The sequence below is a fragment of the Schistocerca cancellata genome, chromosome 12, assembly GCF_023864275.1.
Source record: "Schistocerca cancellata isolate TAMUIC-IGC-003103 chromosome 12, iqSchCanc2.1, whole genome shotgun sequence".
NCBI lineage: Eukaryota > Metazoa > Arthropoda > Insecta > Orthoptera > Acrididae > Schistocerca > Schistocerca cancellata.
In genome coordinates, this window is record NC_064637.1 from 124,526,552 (window position 1) to 124,547,333 (window position 20,782).

General features: G+C 43.0%; 1 protein-coding gene across 2 annotated transcripts in view; it reads right to left on the reverse strand.

The window, feature by feature from the left end:
• The window catches only part of LOC126109388 (NPC intracellular cholesterol transporter 1-like), a 65,201-nt gene that overhangs the window by 35,206 nt on the left and 9,213 nt on the right, over positions 1–20,782 (reverse strand). For both annotated transcript variants that reach the window (XM_049914409.1, XM_049914410.1), the window contains exons 2-6: positions 11,182–11,525; positions 7,280–7,790; positions 5,554–5,784; positions 2,220–2,498; positions 217–402 (exon numbers count right to left, since the gene is read on the reverse strand). In XM_049914409.1, the coding sequence (XP_049770366.1) occupies positions 217–402; positions 2,220–2,498; positions 5,554–5,784; positions 7,280–7,790; positions 11,182–11,525 (1,551 nt within the window). The remainder of the gene's footprint in view (positions 1–216; positions 403–2,219; positions 2,499–5,553; positions 5,785–7,279; positions 7,791–11,181; positions 11,526–20,782) is intronic.

Genomic DNA, 20,782 nt, shown 5'->3' on the forward strand with positions numbered 1-20,782 from the left:
CTCACGTTGTATGTGAGCTTAATAAAGAGAAAATTTTAACATAAGCTGTTACTATATTTTAGTAAAGATCATACATTGAATGTTTCAATATATTGTGATGACTTTAATCATTAATTTAAGGCTTTTAATAATTACTATGTTTGGAAAGACAATTACAAGGGAAGAACAAATCACACTTGCTAGAATTTGCTTTTAGTGTATCTTTTTTCTCCTTACCGAGAGAAATTCTTTGAGGTTCTTGAAGTACTTGAGCACATATGAGTCCTGTGGCATGGACAGCTCCTGGTCAAGGCCAACGTCTACGTGTGGTATCACTGCTATGCTGGCACACAGCCACCCAAAGAACACCACCATCACCAGGGCACGAACCACTTTGTGCATCAGCAGAGGTACATACAACACCTGCCAAAACAACAAAAATTGCTACTAAACAGGCACCACCCGCAAACTCAACACAACAAATACTGTATTTACTTCACAAAGATGACCCAAATTCACAAAAGGTTTTATTTATATTTAATATCTATAGATCTGCCTAAAAAGAGTTAATATTATCTATTGCAAACAGTCGTGATGTTTACTTAGGGTATATGATGATATGTAAGAATTTGTTTGACAAATGCTGTGGGAAGTCAGAGATGACCCTGGTCTCCACTACCAAAACTACCACCCACTTTCTCTGAATTCCATGACACATGCAGCTGGGAAGTTTCTCTGTACTTCCTATCAACCTGCTGCTTCTGCTCATGAACTCTGCACCCATTTTGTTCCCTGAAAGTTTGGCAAGGAAAAATAGTGATCTATGCTACATTTAATGCACCCATAATTGTTCACTTATAGTGTACCAAATTTTACTCCTGTGGCACAGCAGTTTGTGGTAGGGATGGGAAAACTGACCAGTTACAACTGATACCACTATTTTAGTTCTGGATTTTTTTGGTATTTGTTCAGTCTTGGTTGTAATAGTTTTTTATTTGTGTGTGTGTGTGTGTGTGTGTGTGTGTGTGTGTGTGAGTGAGAGAGAGAGAGAGAGAGAGAGAGAGAGAGAGAGAGAGAGAGAGAGAGAGAGAGAGAGAGAGAGAGAGAGTGAGTGTTTTATCAATTTGCTATAGCAGTGGGGCTAAAATTTTTTGTTTTTAAATAAAACTTTTCTTAAAAAAGCTACTTTGATAGGAAGTTCTGTTGCTTCTGAAAGATTGGTATTCTCTTTGGACGATATTGTTTCTGATAAAAGAAAGAAACTGGACAAACACCTGCCAGTGGATTAATTCATTACCTAAATTTGAACTATTGTCATGTAATTGTTCCTGGTAAAAATGTTATGTTTTCCCTACTGTCTAAATTATTCATTTGAATTTTTTGGAAGAGCATTTCTGGCTTTATCAGTAAAAAAAAATCAATATCATCCCAATTTTCTTTAAAATAAGGATATTTATTTGCCAAAAAATGAGCTTTTCATTAGAAGTTATTTTTTTTAAAAAAAAGAATGCTACAAATTTTACAAGTTTAGGAGGAACAGTAGTCCTCAGCTGATCATTGCAAGAATGCAAGTGCTGTTGGTGATTCTGTTTGGCCTACCAGTGTCCATCAAATCTAACCTCCAGTACGGACAAAACTTGCGATCGTACAGTAAGAGACCCAACAAAAGTCGCAACAGTTTCAACTTTTTTGCATATCGCCCTGCAAAATGTGTGGGACAGTGTTCAAGTAATACAAATGTCATTCTAGTTTCTCACATGTTTGAACCCTTTTTCCTGGACTGGTGACTGCTGGTTTAGAACACTATTAGTAGCCCCCCCCCCCCCCCCCCCCACACTTTCTTATCCACCTGATAATACTATTCCTGTCAGGTACAGCCAAATGGCAACCATTACCATTCCATCGCAACGCTCAATAACCCATCACGAGGAACCAGTTCAACTGCTGTAATGCACATTTACACAGATAACCACTCCACAACATACTAATTGCCCGATTCCCTACTATTTGGTGACATGCACACAAGTACCATTTGATGCGCATTTGGTCACGGTTTCGTAATGGAACTAGTACATAAGATATGTACTATCCTGCACAAGTACACAGTGTTTCAAAGCTCAAGTTTAGTCCCAACCTGACAACGCTATTACTCTACAACTGGCAGAATGTCAGCGGCTCAGACATCCCCAACACATTTCCAACAGTGGCTCTCGTCACTAAGTGACAGAACCCCTTCTCACCTTGAAGAACTTGTAGAGGATACCCTCAGTGTCACTGTCTGCACCAGCGTCGGCCTTCGGGCCTTGCACCCAGCAGCAGACATCGAGGCGGTTGGCGCGCTGGCGCAGTGTGTCCAATGACAACAGGCTCACAAAGCATGTCACTTGTAGCAGGAAGTCCACCAGCAGTGCCATGCCCGCATACAGCGCGAAGGCCCGCACTGCCGGCATGTCCGACAGTGCACCCAGGAAGAAGCAGCACGACTCCGACACTGACGTCAGCAACATCGATGGGCCCACCTGCCAAGTAGCAGGTACACTTGTTATTAATTTTGTGTTAGCCAAAGCGTCTCTTCTTGGCAAAACCACGACATTGAAATACATCAAAAATTTAATAACAAAGTACAGGAGTTTTGTTATTTGGGCAGCAAAATAACTGACGATGGCAGAAGTACGGAGACTATAAAATGCAGACTGGCTATAGTGTGGAAAACGTTTCTGCAATAGGAATGTTTTACCATAAATTTAAGTGTTACAAAATATTTTCTGAATCTATTTGCCTTTGTAGTGTTGTACAGAAGCGAAACTTAACAACAAGCAATTCAGATGAGAAAATAATGCAAGCTTTTGAAACGGGAACTACAGAAGGCTCAAGAATAGTTGGATAGACTGACTAATGTAGGTGTACTTAACTGAATCAGCACAAAAAATGTATGCCACAACTTAACTAGAGAAAGAGAGTGGTTGATGCTGCATCGACAGGCATCAAGGAATTGTCTAGTTGGTAATGAAAGGAAATGGGTGGGGGGGAAAACCTGCACAAGGCACGAATATGTAAGCAGGTGCATAGGGATGTGGGTTGGAGTAGTTACTCAGAAGTGAAGAGGCTTTCATAGTATAGATTAGCACTGCGAGCTGCACGAAACTTCTCTTCAGACTGACGATAGCACAGCAACAACTGTCATTTCAATAGCTTATTTACTTTGCCAATGAATATTGGCAATAAAATATGATATTAAGTTTGATGGAGGGCGGACATTATTACCATATGAAAACATTTCTTTAGTTGTTACATGAAAAACTTCTGGAGCTACAGTGATACATAACAAACCACGTAATTACAGCTACCATTAATATAAGCAATAAAAATGATCAGCTCTTTCATATATTTTTAATTTTTATCAGTTTAATAAATACAAAGTCAACTTTTTTTTATTACTTTGGAGTAAATTTATTGTGCTGTTCCTTTTTATTAAAAAGAGACATGAAGTTTTTACTTATTCCCTCTATTCCCACCTAATAGAACAATCTAATGAGTTTACCGTATTTACTCGAATCTAAGCCGCACTCTAATCTAAGCCGCACCTAAAAAATGAGACTCAAAAAAGGAAAAAAATATTTCCCGAATCTAAACCGCACCTGAAATTTGAGACTCAAAATTCAAGGGGAGAGAAAAGTTTTAGGCCGCGCCTCCAAATCGAAACAAAGTTGGTCCATTGTAATATGAGACACAATTTAGGTCAAATGAATGACGATACAGCTACAGTAGTTTGGTTCGAGTCGTAAGCTTAGCAGTTAAGCTTTACCAGGTAGCCATTGCTATGCATCAGGCGCTCCGTCCGTATTTATACGGGTACCCTTCCTTTCACGTGCTTCGTCTGGTTTGAATTGATTGAATTGATTGATCTGATAAGTGCCGTTTTCTTTGTCATAGGTGTTTACGTCACTCTAAGCTGAAAATGTATTACTGTACTGTGTCATGCATTGTTTGTCGCATTCTGATAGTGTGTGTTTACGGCCTGTCGCCGCTCGCGGCATGACTTGCTTTTGTGCGCGCTACCACCGCTTACAATTAAAAAAAAAAAATAGAAGAATCGTCTCATTAGCGAAACAATGGCAAGAGACTGCTATTTGTTGTTACTTACACTGCTGCTTTCTTTGATAATGATCAACAAGAACCAAATAATAGACTGCGTATGATAGAACATGTTCTGAAAGAGAGTTAGGCGCAAATTTTTCTCCATTTGAAAATATTTGCGGCCGCTTCTTTAGTACATCAAATTCTGCACAGAAATTAGTCATCTTACATTTAAAATCTAGTCAATTGCCGTGCTTCATTTCTGACTGTATCACTATTAGGCATAAGAATAAGACGAATATAAACATGACATGATACGTATATTCTTCCGCGTTTGCTGTTGTCTCACTCTAGTTTCGTAGTTTATTAGGCAGACAGGATTTAAATGAGATAGCAGCAAACACGAAAGAATACATGGCAAAATGTTTATATTCGTATTATTCTTATGGTGAAGAGAATACTGCATGTGATTCACATTTCATCAGGTTCCTATTAGCAACCATCTCTTCTCACAGGTAGTAAAAAACTCTGAACGTAGAGTTGGCCATATTGACAAACATCCCTAACAGTCTTGCCAGTCGGATTTTTGTAGTACATTGAAATTCTGCTACATTCGAAGATGAACAATACGGAATTTGCATTTACTTCGTTGGATAATGTATGAAAATGCAGTGGTTTAAACTCGGGGCGGAGAAAAAAAGCTCGTCTTCTACCTTTTTTTTTTAATTTATTTACTGATGCAGAGGTTTTGGCGCCAGTATTAATTTTTGTGCCCACAAAGCATGCTTGTGTAGCGCTACATATATTTGATGGCAGAAGTTAGTTGTGGCGGCACCTACCAACATTTTTCAGAACTTCCGCTTGCTTTGCACTCGATTCTAAGCCGCAGGCGGTTTTTTTGATTACAAAAACTGGAAAAAAAGTGTGGCTTAGATTCGAGTAAATACGGTATGGTACTCCTCACAATCCCTGGAAGACATATGAATTCTTTGGCAATTTTCTACCATGTATATTATTCTTTCTTCAGCATCTCTTGGGGTCTGCAAGCACCTAAATATGTGCTTTTATCACCATTACATTATCTTTCGACCACTTATTTACACAACTCATGTCAATGACAGAAGTACTCACTAAACCGCATATAAAAAGGTGACAAATGTGTTCTGTGTTGCTAGGGGTGATGTGGTGAACATGCTAAGTTCCTTTGATAGTTTGTTGAAAGATCAACCACTCGCAGAACAGAAGCAAGCACCATTAAATGGGAACTGAACATGACCAAATGTAGTTTGCTTCCATTCACCTACCATTTAAACCATAGAATTTCTCATTCACTTTTGATCACTCCGAGGTAAAACAGGCTTAATAATTACTTTTTGGAATTGTGAACACCACATTAACGGACCTTGTAATAAATTGCACTACCAGAACATTAAAAGGTCTGGATATCTTGTTTACTTGAGGATAGTCAACCACACAATTGTGATGAACTGCACATACCTGTCCCAAAATGCGCCCGATGTGTTCCGCATGCGACTCGTACGGCTGGCGCCCCTCGCGCTGGTGTGTCTGCACGAGGATGAATATATTGTCCACTCCCACAGCCAGCACCAGGAAGGGGATCACCTCGATGATGATCAGTGTGGCAGGAACCCCGACAAAGCCAAACAGCCCCACCGAGCACACCACTGATGCCAGTACGATCACCACACCGCCCAGACCCAGGGTTATCTGCAGCACCAAAGTGTTTACATGTAGCACAGCCCTGGCAGATACAACTCCTCCAGAAATACCAAAAATAGTTATTCTTAAATCAAGTGCCTCACTTCCCCTTACACAATGAGACGTCACTGACTGAGGATGTAACCAAGAGACTGATTTAATGTTTCATGAATCACCCGTTATATGTTTATTTCTCAGTTGACAGTTTGGCCTTTCACGATTTTGTCATGGCCATTTTGTTGCAACAAAATTGTGTTTAAGTAGCTTTATTCTTTTTTATACACAATTTATTTAGCAACTTTCCTTTTGTGATTTTGTCTAATAACATGCAACTTTTATCAGTGTTGGGTTTATAGTTTGAGAAACACAGGTCTAAAATTTACCAAAAATTTACTAATCTATACATACATTAATTACAATTTGAAATATAGTTCATTTCTCTACAAAAGATCAGATTTCCACAACTGCTGTTTTCCCCACACTGTCAACAGCTATCCAGTAAAGTTTCCCCATGCTTATCTATTTCAGAGCTAAGATCCTACAACTTGTTGGACAGCAGCCTTAAATGCATTCTATAAACCTTTAATGGAAAAGGCAACTTTAAGGTTAGTCTTTAATTTTAATCCATTCAGAACTGTACTAAAAAAAAAAAATTAAAAAATTACATAAAGCAAATGGCTCCAAAATGTTAGAGACTTCTTATGAAAAGTATTTTTTTTTGGTCAAAGGTTTAGCGGAACACCCACACAATAATCACAATTAAGGCAGATGGCAGATAGATTCATTAAAAAAATTTTCAGCAACTGTTACAAAACCCTCACACAATCAAAACTTTAATATTTATTTGCAAATATGGGATCCATACCAGATAGAAGCTCCAAAGGAGAACAGCATTTTTTTGTTACAGTTTTGTTCAGTAAGCGTGAAAGTGTAATAGATGCTTAGCCAAGCTCAGTGTCTGACAATGTAAGAAAGGACGTTAAAAGTTCCAAAAGGTTGCATTCCTAGGAGAGCCAATCAATTTATTACTTCCTCCAAAACATATCTTGCAAAAGACCATAATGTGTGAAAAAGAGACTAGCGCTTATACAGATGCTTATCAACAATCTTCCTCCTCACAAACCATTTGAATCTGGAACAGGAAAGAGTGGAAGCAACAGTGGTAGACAAGTACCCTCTGCTGCACACCCTAAGGTAGCTTGCAAAGTATGGGCATAGAAAAATCCACAATTTTTCTGATCACCTACAAATACGTGGGAAGCAAAAGCTGTTTTAGCTATTTTGTGTAATAACACTGCCTTTATAACAGCCTTAACTTGATCTGTATACAAGGTTTGAAGAATGTCTGATGTACACAAAGGAAACCATTAGAACCCATTAGAAGCAACTACCTAACAAGAATGACTTTCCTCTTTTTAACAATGTGGAAAGACACTAAAATGTGAGTTTTGCACAGATGTCACACCCTCCCCCAACTGACAACACGACATGCTGTGTTACCAACCTTGCTATCAACGAGCAGCCGGGCGCAAGAGTTCATCTGGCCCAGTGATATGGCAATGTACCCGAACATGATGATGTAGCTGACAAAGATGGTGACAACGTCTGAATGAGACCCACGCTCCAGCTCGTCTTCTATGGACCGCTCAGAGGTAAAAGCGACATCCATAAAGTCCGGCTTCGATGTGGCCGTCCAGTTCTGCATGAAAGCAATGAAGCGACGCTCCCAGTCCAGTGCGGGCCCCAGCAGGGTCTTGTTGTGGTGGTTCCGGACCAGGAAGGTCAGGATCGCTGCCGTGGCGCGCTCGTAGTTCAGCGAGCTACTCTCCCCCGTCCGGGCGCCGAAGCCTCCGAACACTATTCCCGGTTCTATGGGGCCTCCGTAGGGGGCCAAGCACTGATCTGGGTCGTACGGGTTCTGCGTGCACATCTTTATGTGATCCATGTAGTTCACTTCGAAGCCCTCTATGTCCTCGTCGACTTCTTCAAACTTCTCCTCATCATCTTGGAAGTACCTAAAAAAAATCATCAACAGGCATTAGCTATAGCAATAATAAACGACTTAAAAATTGGTTTTAATGATAACCTAGTTTTGCCACACTGACAAATACATCCATTCAAAGAGAGTAACCAAAGTTTATCTTTCCTACTGAACAATAAAATTAAATGAAGACTTCCAGGAAAATAGTACGTGGTGTACTGAGTATTTTAGTCTCATTTTTATTCATTTATTTTTGTACACAAGATAAAAGACCAAAGCCCAAATCAATAAGTAGGGTAAATGTTACATTGTGGACCTCCCTTGTATTGTTTGTGGTGTATGTATGATATGTACATAATATGTGTCAAAATACTTATTGGATATGTGTCTGTGTACTTTGCAATTTAAGTTTTTATGTTTGGAAGTGTGTTAAATATGGCAAAGCATGTTTAAATAAGGTGTGGACAAACATTAGGCTAGCCAACAGGTCAATCTGTTACCATAAACCTTATTTGGCTTTAGTTTTGTTGGCATCACCATAAACCAAATTATCACCTTCTGAGCTAACCTACACCTCAAGCTCTGCTACCAATCTGTCACCACAAATAAGATTTCTGGGAAGGGGAGAAAACAAAATCGCACATTAACTGTAAGTTTAAATTTATGTAGGTTGTAGTAGTCATGTAAAGATGAAGAGCTTATAATCAAGCTGTCCACAGAATGTCCTCGACAGACGGCAACTGTTACCAGTGCTATTATGCAGCTATTCATTGTTACACTGTGTTCATTGCCCGACTACGAACGTCACACCCAAAACTTGTCGAGCCACTGCAATTCTGTACTACTGAAGTGTACAAGGCCACTAATAACCTTGGGAGACTGGAACATACACTCTTCATAATTAATAAGAAAATGTTATGGAATGTACGTTCAGATAAAGTAAAGATTACAATGCTCGAACAGTCCATGGGTGTACTGCTGGTCCATAGTGTACAACGGGCACAATATTTCGCTGATCAGACATGCTACCATCGTCAGGTGTCTGATCGCTGAAATATTGTGCCCATTGGACACCATGGACCGGCAGTACACCCGTGGACTGTTCAAGCAAGAAATACGCTGGTAGAAGTTGAAGAATCACATAAAGATTACTATGTTTCAGTAATGTAATACATATTTTAATGCCTATGTCATGATGCCTATCGTCACTCCTGCTGCTGTTATCTTCTTATCTCTTCCAAGATGTGCCACCTGTGTGGGAAAATACTGTTGCGAGTTTTGGGTGCAATACAGCCCACTGATGCATTAAAATTTCCATGTCATTTTATTTAAAAACTATGTTCAATTGAACAGTGTGATATGGTGCACTGCACCCTCTTGAAAATTCCTGAGCTCTGTCACTTTAGCAGCATGTACTCTGGATTTTCCTTTCATCAAAAGAGCAGTAGTTGGTTTCGGTAGACACAGATCCCCCCCCCCCCCCCCCCCCCTCTCTCTCTCTCTCTCTCTCTCTCTCTCTCTCTCTCTCTCTCTCTCTCTCTCTCTCTCTCTCTCTCTCCACACACACACACACACACACACACACACACACACACACAGGGAAGTCACCCTAATTTTCAAAGCTGCAGCTACTCTCCTCATGACTTTCTACAAAGGTGGCAGAGGACCACTGCTATTCTTCTCTTCCCCAAAATATCATCTTACACTAAGCTCACAAGACTGGCTCTTTAAGGTAGTGTCTTTGCCTACTTTCAAGTGGCTTGAAGAGTTCATATCAATATGTTTGAAATTAACATGAGATTTTACACCACTCTGTTAACACAATCAATCAGTAACTCACGATCCATGACAAATGCTTTGCAACCACTAATAGCACCAAGCACGACATCGATTTGTCGGTTAGCAATGGGGCACTATCACCGTGGCAATGTTTACAAATGTCAGAGCTCTGACTGACACTAGTGTGTCCCTCCACACATTGCATTCCATGTGTGTGTTCTGTCAGGTACATTCTTTCAGTGGCCTATCTGAAGAATGAGTCAGACCAGCATCGAGAGCTGCATCCAATCAATCTTCAAACTGCAGATAACATCACATACGAGGTGTGTTCAAAAAGACATGGGAATTTTTTAATTTCACAGGATTAATACATCCAATTTTCAATTTTTTAAAATCTTGCTGGTACACATGTTCCTGATATATGTATGCATTTTCAGTTGTTTTGACAATTTAGTTTATTGCTGGCATTCAAATAGGCTATATGTGTTTTTGAGTGCCCATCGAATTTTTATTTATGAGAAAGATCGATAAATAATTTGCATTAAATTTTGCTTTAAAAATGAAACAGTACAGCAATGCATGCATAATGCTGACTGGCTTCTGGCAAGTCTACTGAATACGACAACAGTTTTTCAAAGAGGGGTCACGACAACTTTGAAGACAACCACCTTGATGCTCTAGCACATTAGTTACTGATGATGGAGTGGGAGAAGTAAAAAACTGTTCTGGCAAATCAATGAATCACCATCAGAGAGGTTTCTTATGTCGGCACATCTTTTGGCTCAAGTCTCGCACTTTTTTTTTCCTCTCTCCAGATGTTTTGGACATGAAACATGTAGCACCAAAGTTTGTTCCGAAATTGTTGAATTTCGACCGGGAATTGCTGACTCAATTCAACAATGATCCAAGACTTGTAAAGAAGGTTATAACATGTGACGTAACATGGGTATGACGTCAAACCAGAGGCCCAACAGTCTCAATCCAATGGGAACTGCCTGAATGGTCAAGACTGAAAAAGTTTGAGAAGTTCAGTCACATCTGAAAGTTGTTCTCACACTCTTCTTTGATTACAATGGGATAGTACATCACTACAATGGGATAGTACATCACGAGTTCCTGCCTTATGGCTGTACAGTCAATAAGGAATACTGCCTGGTACTTATGCACTGTTCGCGTAAAGCACTCTGAAGAAAATGGCCAGAACTGTGGCAAAACCAACCACGGAAACTGCATCACGATAATGCTCCTGCTCACAGATCAATGCCTATTCATGACTTTTTGGTAAAAAAAAAATGCTGTGTTGCCTCAGCTACTGTAATTGTTTGACATCGCCCCCTGCAACTTCTTTCTATTCCCGAGCTGAGAAACATGAAAGAACGTTATTTTGCCACCACAGGTGACATAAAACTACAATTGTCGAAGGAGTGGAATACCATAATAAAAAGGGAGTTCCAGAAGTGCTTCGAAGATCGGGAAAAGCACTGGCATAAGTGCATTATATCTGAGTGGGATTACTTTGAAGGTGACAAAGTAGTAGTTGAATAAAGAACATTCTTTAAGAAAAACAAAAATTTCTGTTACTCTGTTCTGGTATGCCAGAGAAGCAGAATAGACATAAATGATGGACTTTCAGCCCAGGCACTCACCCCCAGACACTCTGCACGATGCATTGCGATGTGTGGGTGGCCGGCTTCCCTGCCTCTGTCAGGGGGGCATAGCAGATCTTCTCCAGGCCCTGACCCTCATCCTGCCCTAGCTGAGTTATCTGCTGCTGCAGTTGGCGCAGTGCCAACAGGAACTCCCGGTGGAATATCGGCCCAAACTCAATGGGGCCGTTCGAAGTGTTGTGCACGATGCTGGGCAGGCCCGTCGCATGCACGATAATCTGCTCGGTCCGGTAGAATGGTTCGAACGCCGCATCGTAGAACTCCCTCTCCACACGGGAGCGGCTCGTTGGGGACGCCCACAACTCCACTGGATCTGTTGTAACCTACACAAAAGAAAAAAGAGAAATTAGTTTCAAAACTAAGGTTTTTAGTTCTGACAGCCCAAAATTAATGACATAATAGAAAAAAAAAAAAAAAAAAAAAAAAAAAAAAAAAAAAAAAAAAAAAAAAAAAAAAAAAAAAAGAAAAAACTTCAGAATGCAGAATTTACATTTTAGGAAGAGTAGACCCAAAACTGAATATTGTTGTTCTGTCTGTATTGATGCTACAAGGTTGGATTAACAGACACTGAGAAGTTTTGTGATCTGTCAAATGCTTTTGATTGTGGAAATCACAGAATTATTCTATATAAGCTGAAGTATTGTGGGACAAGAAATAAATGGTTTGATTCATATTTAACGGGAAGTCAGCTGGAGGTTTAAATAAACTCTACACGTAATGCGCAAAAACCAACAGATTCCTCTAATTGGGTCACGTGGGGTTCACTCTGTGGTCCCTTATTGTTCGTAATATACACACTACTGGCCATTACAATTGCTACACCAAGACAAAATGCAGATGATACATGGGTATTCATTGGACAAATATTATACTAGAACTGATATGTGATTATATTTTCACGCAATTTGGGTGTGTAGATCCTGAGAAATCAGCACCCAGAACAACCTCCTCTGACCGTAATAACGGCCTTGATACGCCTGGGCATTGAGTCAAACAGAGCTTGGATGGCGTGTACAGGTACAGCTGCCCATGCAGCTTCAACACGGTACCACAGTTCATAAAGAGTAGTGGCTGACGTATTATGACGAGCCAGTTGCTCGGCCACCATTGACCAGAGGTTTTCAATTGGTGAGAGATCTGGAGAATGTGCTGGCCAGGGCAGCAGTCGAACATTTTCTGTATTCAGAAAGGCCTGTACAGGACCTGCAACATGCGGTCGTGCATTATCCTGCTGAAATGTAGGGTTTCACAGGGATCGAATGAAGGGTAGAGCCATGGGTCGTAACACATCTGAAATGTAATGTCCACTGTTCAAAGTGCCATCAATGCAAACAAGAGGTGACCTTGACGTGTAACCACTGGCACCCCATACCATCATGCCGGGTGATACGCCAGTATGGCGATGACGAATACACGCTCCCAATGTGCGCTCACCGCGATGTCGCCAAACACGGATGCGACCATCATGATGTAGTAAACAGAACCTGGATTCATCCAAAAAAATGACTTTTTGCCATTCGTGCACCCAGGTTCATTGTTGAGCACACCATCGCAGGCTCTCCTGTCTGTGATGCAGCGTCAAGGGTAACCGCAGCCATGGTCTCCGAGCTGACAGTCCATGCTGCTGCAAATGTCATCGAACTGTTCGTGCAGATGGTTGTTATCTTGGAAACATTCCCATCTGTTGACTCAGAGATCGAGACGTGGCTGCATGATCCGTTACAGCCATGCTGATAAGATGCGTGTCATCTCGACTGCTAGTGATACGAGGCCGTTGGGATCCAGCATGGTGTCCTGTATTACCCTCCTGAACCCACCGATTCCATATTCTACTAACAGTCATTGGATCTCAACCAACGTGAGCAGCAATGTCGCGATACGATAAACCACAATCGTGATAGGCTACCATCCGATCTTTATCAAAGTCTGAAACGTGATGGTATGCATTTCTCCTCCTTACACGAGGCATCACAACAACGTTTCACCGCGCAACGCTAGTCAACTGCTGTTTGTGTATGAGAAATCGGTTGGAAACTTTCCTCATGTCAGCACGATGTAGGTGCCGCCACCGGCGCCGACCTTGTGTGAATGCTCTGAAAAGCTAATCATTTGCATTTCACAGCATCTTCTTCCTCTAGGTTATATTTCGCGTCTGTAGCACGTCATCTTCGTGGTGTAGCAATTTTAATGGCCAGTAGTGTATTAATGACTTACCACTATGTTCACAAACATGAAAAGCTAATTCTTTTTGTTGACAATAGAAGTATAGTAATCACACTCAACAAACAAGAATTAGCTGAGGAAATTTTAATGTCTCTTAGAAAATCATTAAGTTGTTCTCTGCAAATGGACTGATTAAATTTTGATAAAAGACAGTATTTACATTACAAATGGCATAACACCATTTTTTTAAAACAGACTCTGAAAACGAGTCTGTAGCTAAGGCAGAATATTGAAAATTTTTGGGTGTTTGCATTGATGAGATACTGAATTGGAAGAAACATAATGATGATCTGCTGAAATGTTTGAGTTCAGCTACCTGCACTATTAGGGTTATTACAAATGTTGGTGGTAAACATATTAGTAAATTAGCTTACTATGCTTATTTTCAATCACTGTTCTCATGTGGCATAATATTTTGAGGTAATTCATTATTAAGCGATAAGTATTCATTGCACAAAAACTTGTAATCATAGTAACAGCTGGAGTCCACTCGAGATCATCTTGCTGACTTTATTTAAGGAACTCTGAATATTCACAGTAACTTCATAATATACTCACTTATGAAATTTGTTGCTAATAACCCATTCCAGTTCAAAATCAATAGCAATGTGTGCAGCTACAACACTAATAGAAAGGCTGATCTTAAGTTTTCTGGGTGAAAGTTAACTTTGGCACAGAAAAGGGTAAATTACTTGTACTGCCACGAAAGTCTTTGGTCACTTACCAAATAGCGCCGAAAGTCTGACAGATAGCCAACCAGGATTATATACATATCTTGAATGACAAATCCTACTCAACAGGTAATTTTTAGATACGAATTACTAATTTTACAACTATTTTAAAAAACTGAATTATGTCACGTGAAGACATCTTTTGTTAAACTGTCACATTCCACATCACTACAAAGTGACATTCCTCCTGCAAAGGTGCACTACAGACTTCAGTGGCACACAGTGCAAAAGAGGTGTTCTGCATTACAGTGTGGCTTACTGTCTAAATTCTCAGATTGAAAGTTGGTTGCTTAATGTAGTTAGTTGGTTGGTTTGTTTAAAGAGGGGGAAGGGGCCAAACAGCTAGTTCGTCAGTTCCCTGTTCATATTAAAACAATTCAACAAGATTGAGAATAAAACAAATGAGACTAACAAAAATGGGAGAAAGGGGAAAACCGCAAGAACGACAGAGGGCAGCAAACACTAGAATGGACAAAATAGGATTAGAAAACCACTGAGAGACACAAGAAACAGGTAGAAGGGATGAAAAGAAGAACAGACAATCATGGCTGGCTGATCATGAGAATAAAAAGGATAAGCCAGACACTCAAAACACATTAAAACCTCCAGCCTAAAAGCTCTAGGGTGGGAGACACACAGGGACAAAGGATATGCACTAAAACTTAAATGAACAATAAAACCCATCCTCACGTATAAAACATAAAACTAAATCAGCCGATGAGACGTCAGCTAAAATTAATGGTAACGAGTCCGGTAACCGAAGATTATGTCGCAGGGCAGCGAACGTAGGACAGCACAACAGAATACGGGCCACTGTCAACCGGGCACTGCACTGACACTGAGGTGAGTCTTCACAGTGCAGGAGATAGCCTTGGGTCACCCAAGCATGGCCAATGTGGAACAGGCAGAAAACCACAGAGTCCCTGCAAGAGGACCACATTGGGGACTACCACACATTTGTAGTCTCCTTAATGACACACAGTTTGTCGTGTGTGATGATGTCGATCTCTAGAAGTGGTTTCTGTGTAGCCAGCTTGTCAGCATGTCCATTGCCTGGGATACTGACATGTCCTGGTGTCCAGACAAACACGACTGAACGACTGGACCGTTCCAGGGCACAGATGGACTCCACCAAAGGGTGGCGAGGGTAGCAATGGTTGTTAGCTTGTAGGCTGTTCAAGGAGTCACTACAGAGAAGAAACGGCTCATCAGGGCCTGAACGGATGTCCTCAAGAGCACGAGATATGGCCGCCATCTCTGCAGTGAAAACACTGCAGCCATCTGGCAACGAGTGCTGTTCAATATGTCCTCTGTGAACATAAGCGAAGCCAATGTGACCGTCAGCCATCGAGCTGTCAGTGTAAACCACTTCAGAGTCCCGGGACATGTCAGGTATCGAGAGGAAGTGACAGCAGAGAGCCACGAGGTTAACTGCATCCTTAGGTCCGTGCAAAAGGTACGGAGCTTCGGTCTAGGTCTACAGCATGGAGGTGTACGTGAATGGACCTCGAGTAGAGGTGGTACAGGGAAAGTGTTGTGGATTGGCAAGAGAGCCAACCCAGTATGAGAGGAAGCCGAAAGGCACGTGTATTAGCTCACGCAGGCTGGCGCGAGGTCTAGAACAGGTCAAGGCAATTAGACTAGCAAAAAAGGACGTAGCTGTGGAATACTTAACTTTAATCCATAAATGGTGAACATCGCTCTTGACGGTACATGTTTTACAGCATCAATAGTAACTGAACATGGCGCCTTGCTAGGTCGTAGCAAATGACGTAGCTGAATGCTATACTAACTATCGACTCGGCAAATGAGAGCGTATTTTGTCAGTGAACCATCGCTAGCAAAGTTGGCTGTACAACTGGGGCGAGTACTAGGAAGTCTCTCTAGACCTGCCGTGTGGCGGCGCTCGGTCTGCAATCACTGATAGTGGCGACACGCGGGTCCGACGTATACTAACGGACCGCGGCCGATTTAAAGGCTACCACCTAGCAAGTGTGGTGTCTGGCGGTGACACCACATTAGGACTAGTTCAGATAGGAGGGATCAGACACAAACCTCACCAGTAAGTTGGTCACCGGACTCGTCCTAAAAGCTCCCGTCTCTAACTCCGCAGTGGTGCACTGGGTCTAGTAACTGCCATGCTAAGGGAGCCGCTGAACCATAAACCGTACTCCCATAGCAAAGGCAGTATTGAACAAGGGTTCTGTATAGCTGCTTTACTGTAGAATGATCTGCATCCTAGTTGGTGTTGCTCAGGCAGAGGAGGGCATTGAAGTGTGCCAGCACTTCCACTTAAGCTGATGAAGATGAGGAAGAAAAGTCAATCTAACATTGAAAACCAGTTTTAAGAATCGATATGCCTCCACTACTGCGAGTGTATCATCATTAACGTCAAGTTCTGGTTCCAGATGAATGGTACGACTCCAACAGAATTGGGCTAGAGCCCATTACTGTGCCTTGTGGATGGCTCGCTGTAGGCACCACTCTACAACACCAGTACTGGAGAAGCAGTAGGAAATGCAAACATCATCTGCTTACAGATAAGGTGAGACGGACAGCCCTACAGCTGCTGCTACAGTGTTAATGGCCACTAAAAATAGAGACACACTACTCAATATGGAGCCCTGCGGGACTCCATTCTCCTGAAGACAGGGGGGAAGGGGGGGGGGGGGCTACGGGAGGCACCAGCTTGGACACGGAAAGTACGGAGTGACAGGAAGATTCAGATAAAAATCTGGAGCGGGCTCCGGAGACCCCTCGCATATAAAATGCAAGGATATGATGATACCAGGTTGTGTCAAACTTTCCTTAAATTGAAAAAGATGGCAACCCGGTGTTGGCGTCTGGAAAAGGCTGTACAGATAACAGACTCGAGGGACATGAGATTCTCAGTGGTAGAGCGACCCTGGCAGAAACTGCCCTGGCATGGAGCCAGTAGGTCCTGTGACTCCAGGAGCCAACACAACCGCCAACTTACCATATGTTCTAACAGCCTACAAAGAATGTTTGTGAGGCTAATGGGCCAATAGCTATCCACATCAAGCGGGTTTTTACCAGGGTTGAGCACTGGAATGATAGTACTCTCCTGCCATTGCGATGGGAATATGCCATCACACCAGATCTGGTTGCAGATGATGAGATGTTGCTGTTAGTCCGACGACAGATGTTTAATCTTCTGAATGTGGATCCGATCTGGACCAGGAGCTGTGTCGGGGCAATGTGCAAGGGCACTGAGGATCTCCCACTCAGTCAATGGAGCATTATAGGGTTCACTGTGATGTGCAGTGAACGAGAGGAGTTCCTTTCCATCCGCTATTTGGGGGTGAGAAAGATCGTGGGGTAATTCTCCGACACCGAAGCTCGAGCACAGTGCTCAGCAAAGCTCTTGGCAATTGTGTTTGTGTCGGTAGATAACACTCCATTGATATTAAGTCCAGAGACGCCTGTCGGGGTCTGGTACCCAGACACGTCTGATCTTCGTCCAGACTTGTGAAGGTGACGTATGGTACCCAATGGCTGAGACGTACCTCTCCCAACTCTCCTGTTTCAGTCTTTTTATAAGCTGGCAAATGTGGGCATGGAGCCATTAAAAGCTATTAGGTGCTCCAGAGAAGGTTGCCACTTATGTCTCTGTAGAGCCCGCCAATGCTCTTTAATGGCCTCAGATTTCCAGCAACCACCGAGGCACTGACTTTCACTAGGGGGGCACCCTAAGGAACAAGGGATCACGTTTTCTGCCGCAGAAATAATTGTTCTGGTGACCCGCTCAACCACCACATCGATGGTTTAATGTGGGGGAGGTGCAACGGTGACAGCAGATGTGAAAGCTTCTCAGTCTACCGTTTTTAAAGCCCGTCTGGGTATGCGGCCGGGAAAGGGAATGATGCCAGGGGAGTGACAGGAAGATGGGGAAGTGGTCACTACTACAAAAGCCATTGTGGGCTCTCCAAGGGACAGATGGGAGAAGTCCTGGGCTGTGAAGTGATAAATCAATGGACGAGTAAGTACCGTGCACCACACTGAAATGTGTGGGGGGCCCCAGTATTTAAGAGGCAGAGGGCAAGTTAAGACAAATTTTCGAGATCTCTATCATGCGCAGAAGCATGGTGCCACCCAACAAGGGGTCATGGGCATTAAAATCTCCCAAAACTAAGAAAGGTTTAGGGAGTTGATGAATCGGGACAGCCAATATGTTCACGGGAATTGCTCCATCTGGAGGATGATATACGTTGTAGACAGTTATTTCATGTGTCATCCTTATCCTGACAGCCACAGCTTCAAGAGGAGCTCCGAAGGTTCACTACATACCAAGTTCAGGACATAGACGCAAACTCCACCTGACACTATTATACTCACTACAGTTCTTGTAATATCCCCTATAGCCACAGAAGGCAAGGGTCCGCATTGCCAGGAACCAGGTTTCCTGGAGGGCAATGCAGTAAGTAGGTGTAAAGCTTAACTTGCCGCAGATCAGCCACGTGGTGGATAAAACTGCAGCAATTCCACTGGAGGATGATGTTATTGTGAGGCAGGGAGGGTACGAAGTGCTCAAGGAGGCATTGTACGCCTCAGGGTCACCTACTGTCACAATTGAGTACGTGGGTGATCAATATCCATTTTGTCCGAGGGTCCAGTGAGATCTAGGTCCTCAGGGGATGTCAGAATCTCCGCCTCATCCTCAGATGCAGAGCTTGTAGATAGTGGTGGTGTGGGTGCCACTGCAATGTCCTGTTTCTTGGGGGTCTTTATCTTTTTATGTTTCTCTCACTGCTCCACTGGCTGGGAAGGCTTCACAGATTCAGTCCGAGGGACAGAGAAGTATCACATGAAGCCCTATGACCAGCTGCCTGTGGGCACTTCAGCCACTGGCAGGTGTCTGATTTCAGACTGGTAGGAACCTGGGAAGGGAGTGAGCCAAGGACCCCTTCCTAGTGATAGGAGCCGAAGAAGATTGATGCTTCTCTGGCTGAGAAGTGGGAAATGATGTCCCTTATGATTTTGGGGAGGGGGGCGGGGCACTGGTCCCAAAGTAGGTTGTGCAGGAGCAACAGGGATAGAAGTGCCCCCCCCCCCCCAACCACCACCACCACCACCACCACCACCACCACCACCACCACCACCACCACCACCACTGGGGCAGGTAGAGTCTTACAGCTCGGGGAGCCAACTGTAAATGGCGGAACTGATAGGGGCTAGAACCGTTGTCATAGTGACCGTGTAAGAGGATGTCATACGCACAGGATGTAACCGTTCAAATTTCCTCTTAGCCTCAGTGTAGGTCAGTCAGTCAGTCCAGGGTCTTTAATTCACCAATTTTCCTTTCTTTCTGTAGATTACTGCAGTCCAACAAGCAAGGGGAATTTTACTCACTGCAGTTGACACAGATGGGAGGTGGGGCACATGGAGTATTGGATGTGAAGGATGTCCACAATCATGACAGGTGACATTGGAAGTACAGCAGGAAGAGACATGCCTGAACTTCCCACCCTTAAAGCATTGCATCAGGGAGGGGAGGCTTTACATCACAGCAGTATACCATCACCTTGCCCTTGTCGGTAACGTGTCACCCTCGAAGTCCAAGATGAAGGCAATGGTGGCAACTTCGGATCACAATGGATGTGCTGCAAGAAATGAACACCCCATTGTTCTAAGTCGGTACACAGCTTTTCATCAGACTGCAAAAGAAGGTCGCTGTGGAATATAATACTCTGGACAATACTTAAACTCTTAGGGGCTGTGATGGAAACAGAAACAACCCCCCCCCCCCCCCACTAGTAACAGGCAAGTAATGCCCATGACTGGACAGAGAACGCCGTTTTTATCAAGACTGACCCAGATCACATTTTGGACAAACTCTCCACCTCCCCGAACTTGTCCTCTAAATGCTCCACAAAAAAACTGAGACTTCATTGACATGAAAGATTCCCCATCAGCTCTCGTACATACAAGGTACTGGGGTGAATAAGGTTTGCTGTCATCGTTAGGCTGATGTTCCTCCCATGATGCGGTCAGGGAGGGGAACGATTTAGGGTCATACTTCTTCGCATTAAAGTTGGATCTCTACCACTTAGACACTGCTCGTCTTGGACCACCAGCACAAGATGACTTTGTACACTTCATGGCGTGTCATCTGCCCTGACGCAAACCACTCCAAACAGGGGCCCTCATCACATGTGCCACCCAGCCTCAGCAAAGGCCATCTGGCAGGATGGCTGCTGCCGGAAGTCCCGATGCCCCAGAGAGATGGGCATCTACTCCTTGGCATACATGGGGAGGTAGAAGCGCAGGCATCAACAGAGTGATCCCTGTGTAGTCAGGGGGCTACAACCAGTAGGGTTCTTGGCGGCCCCACTAACTACCGTGCTGGATATATTAGGTGCAAAGAAGTCCACGATCATCACTGGAGCAGAAAACCTTGCAAAGGGGATAGAAGAAAATGCACCCAGGAAGGTGTCCTCGCCCAACGGAAGGCGAATAAGCAGAACTGCAAAGCCATGATGATAAAGAATGCTGAAGGTCTCGGTGCATGATAGACACGATGCACCATGTAAGGCGCCCTTCCCCAACTCGTTCACTCTTTGGAAGAATTTTGGAGAATGGAGGTCAAACCCTACAGGGGACCACCA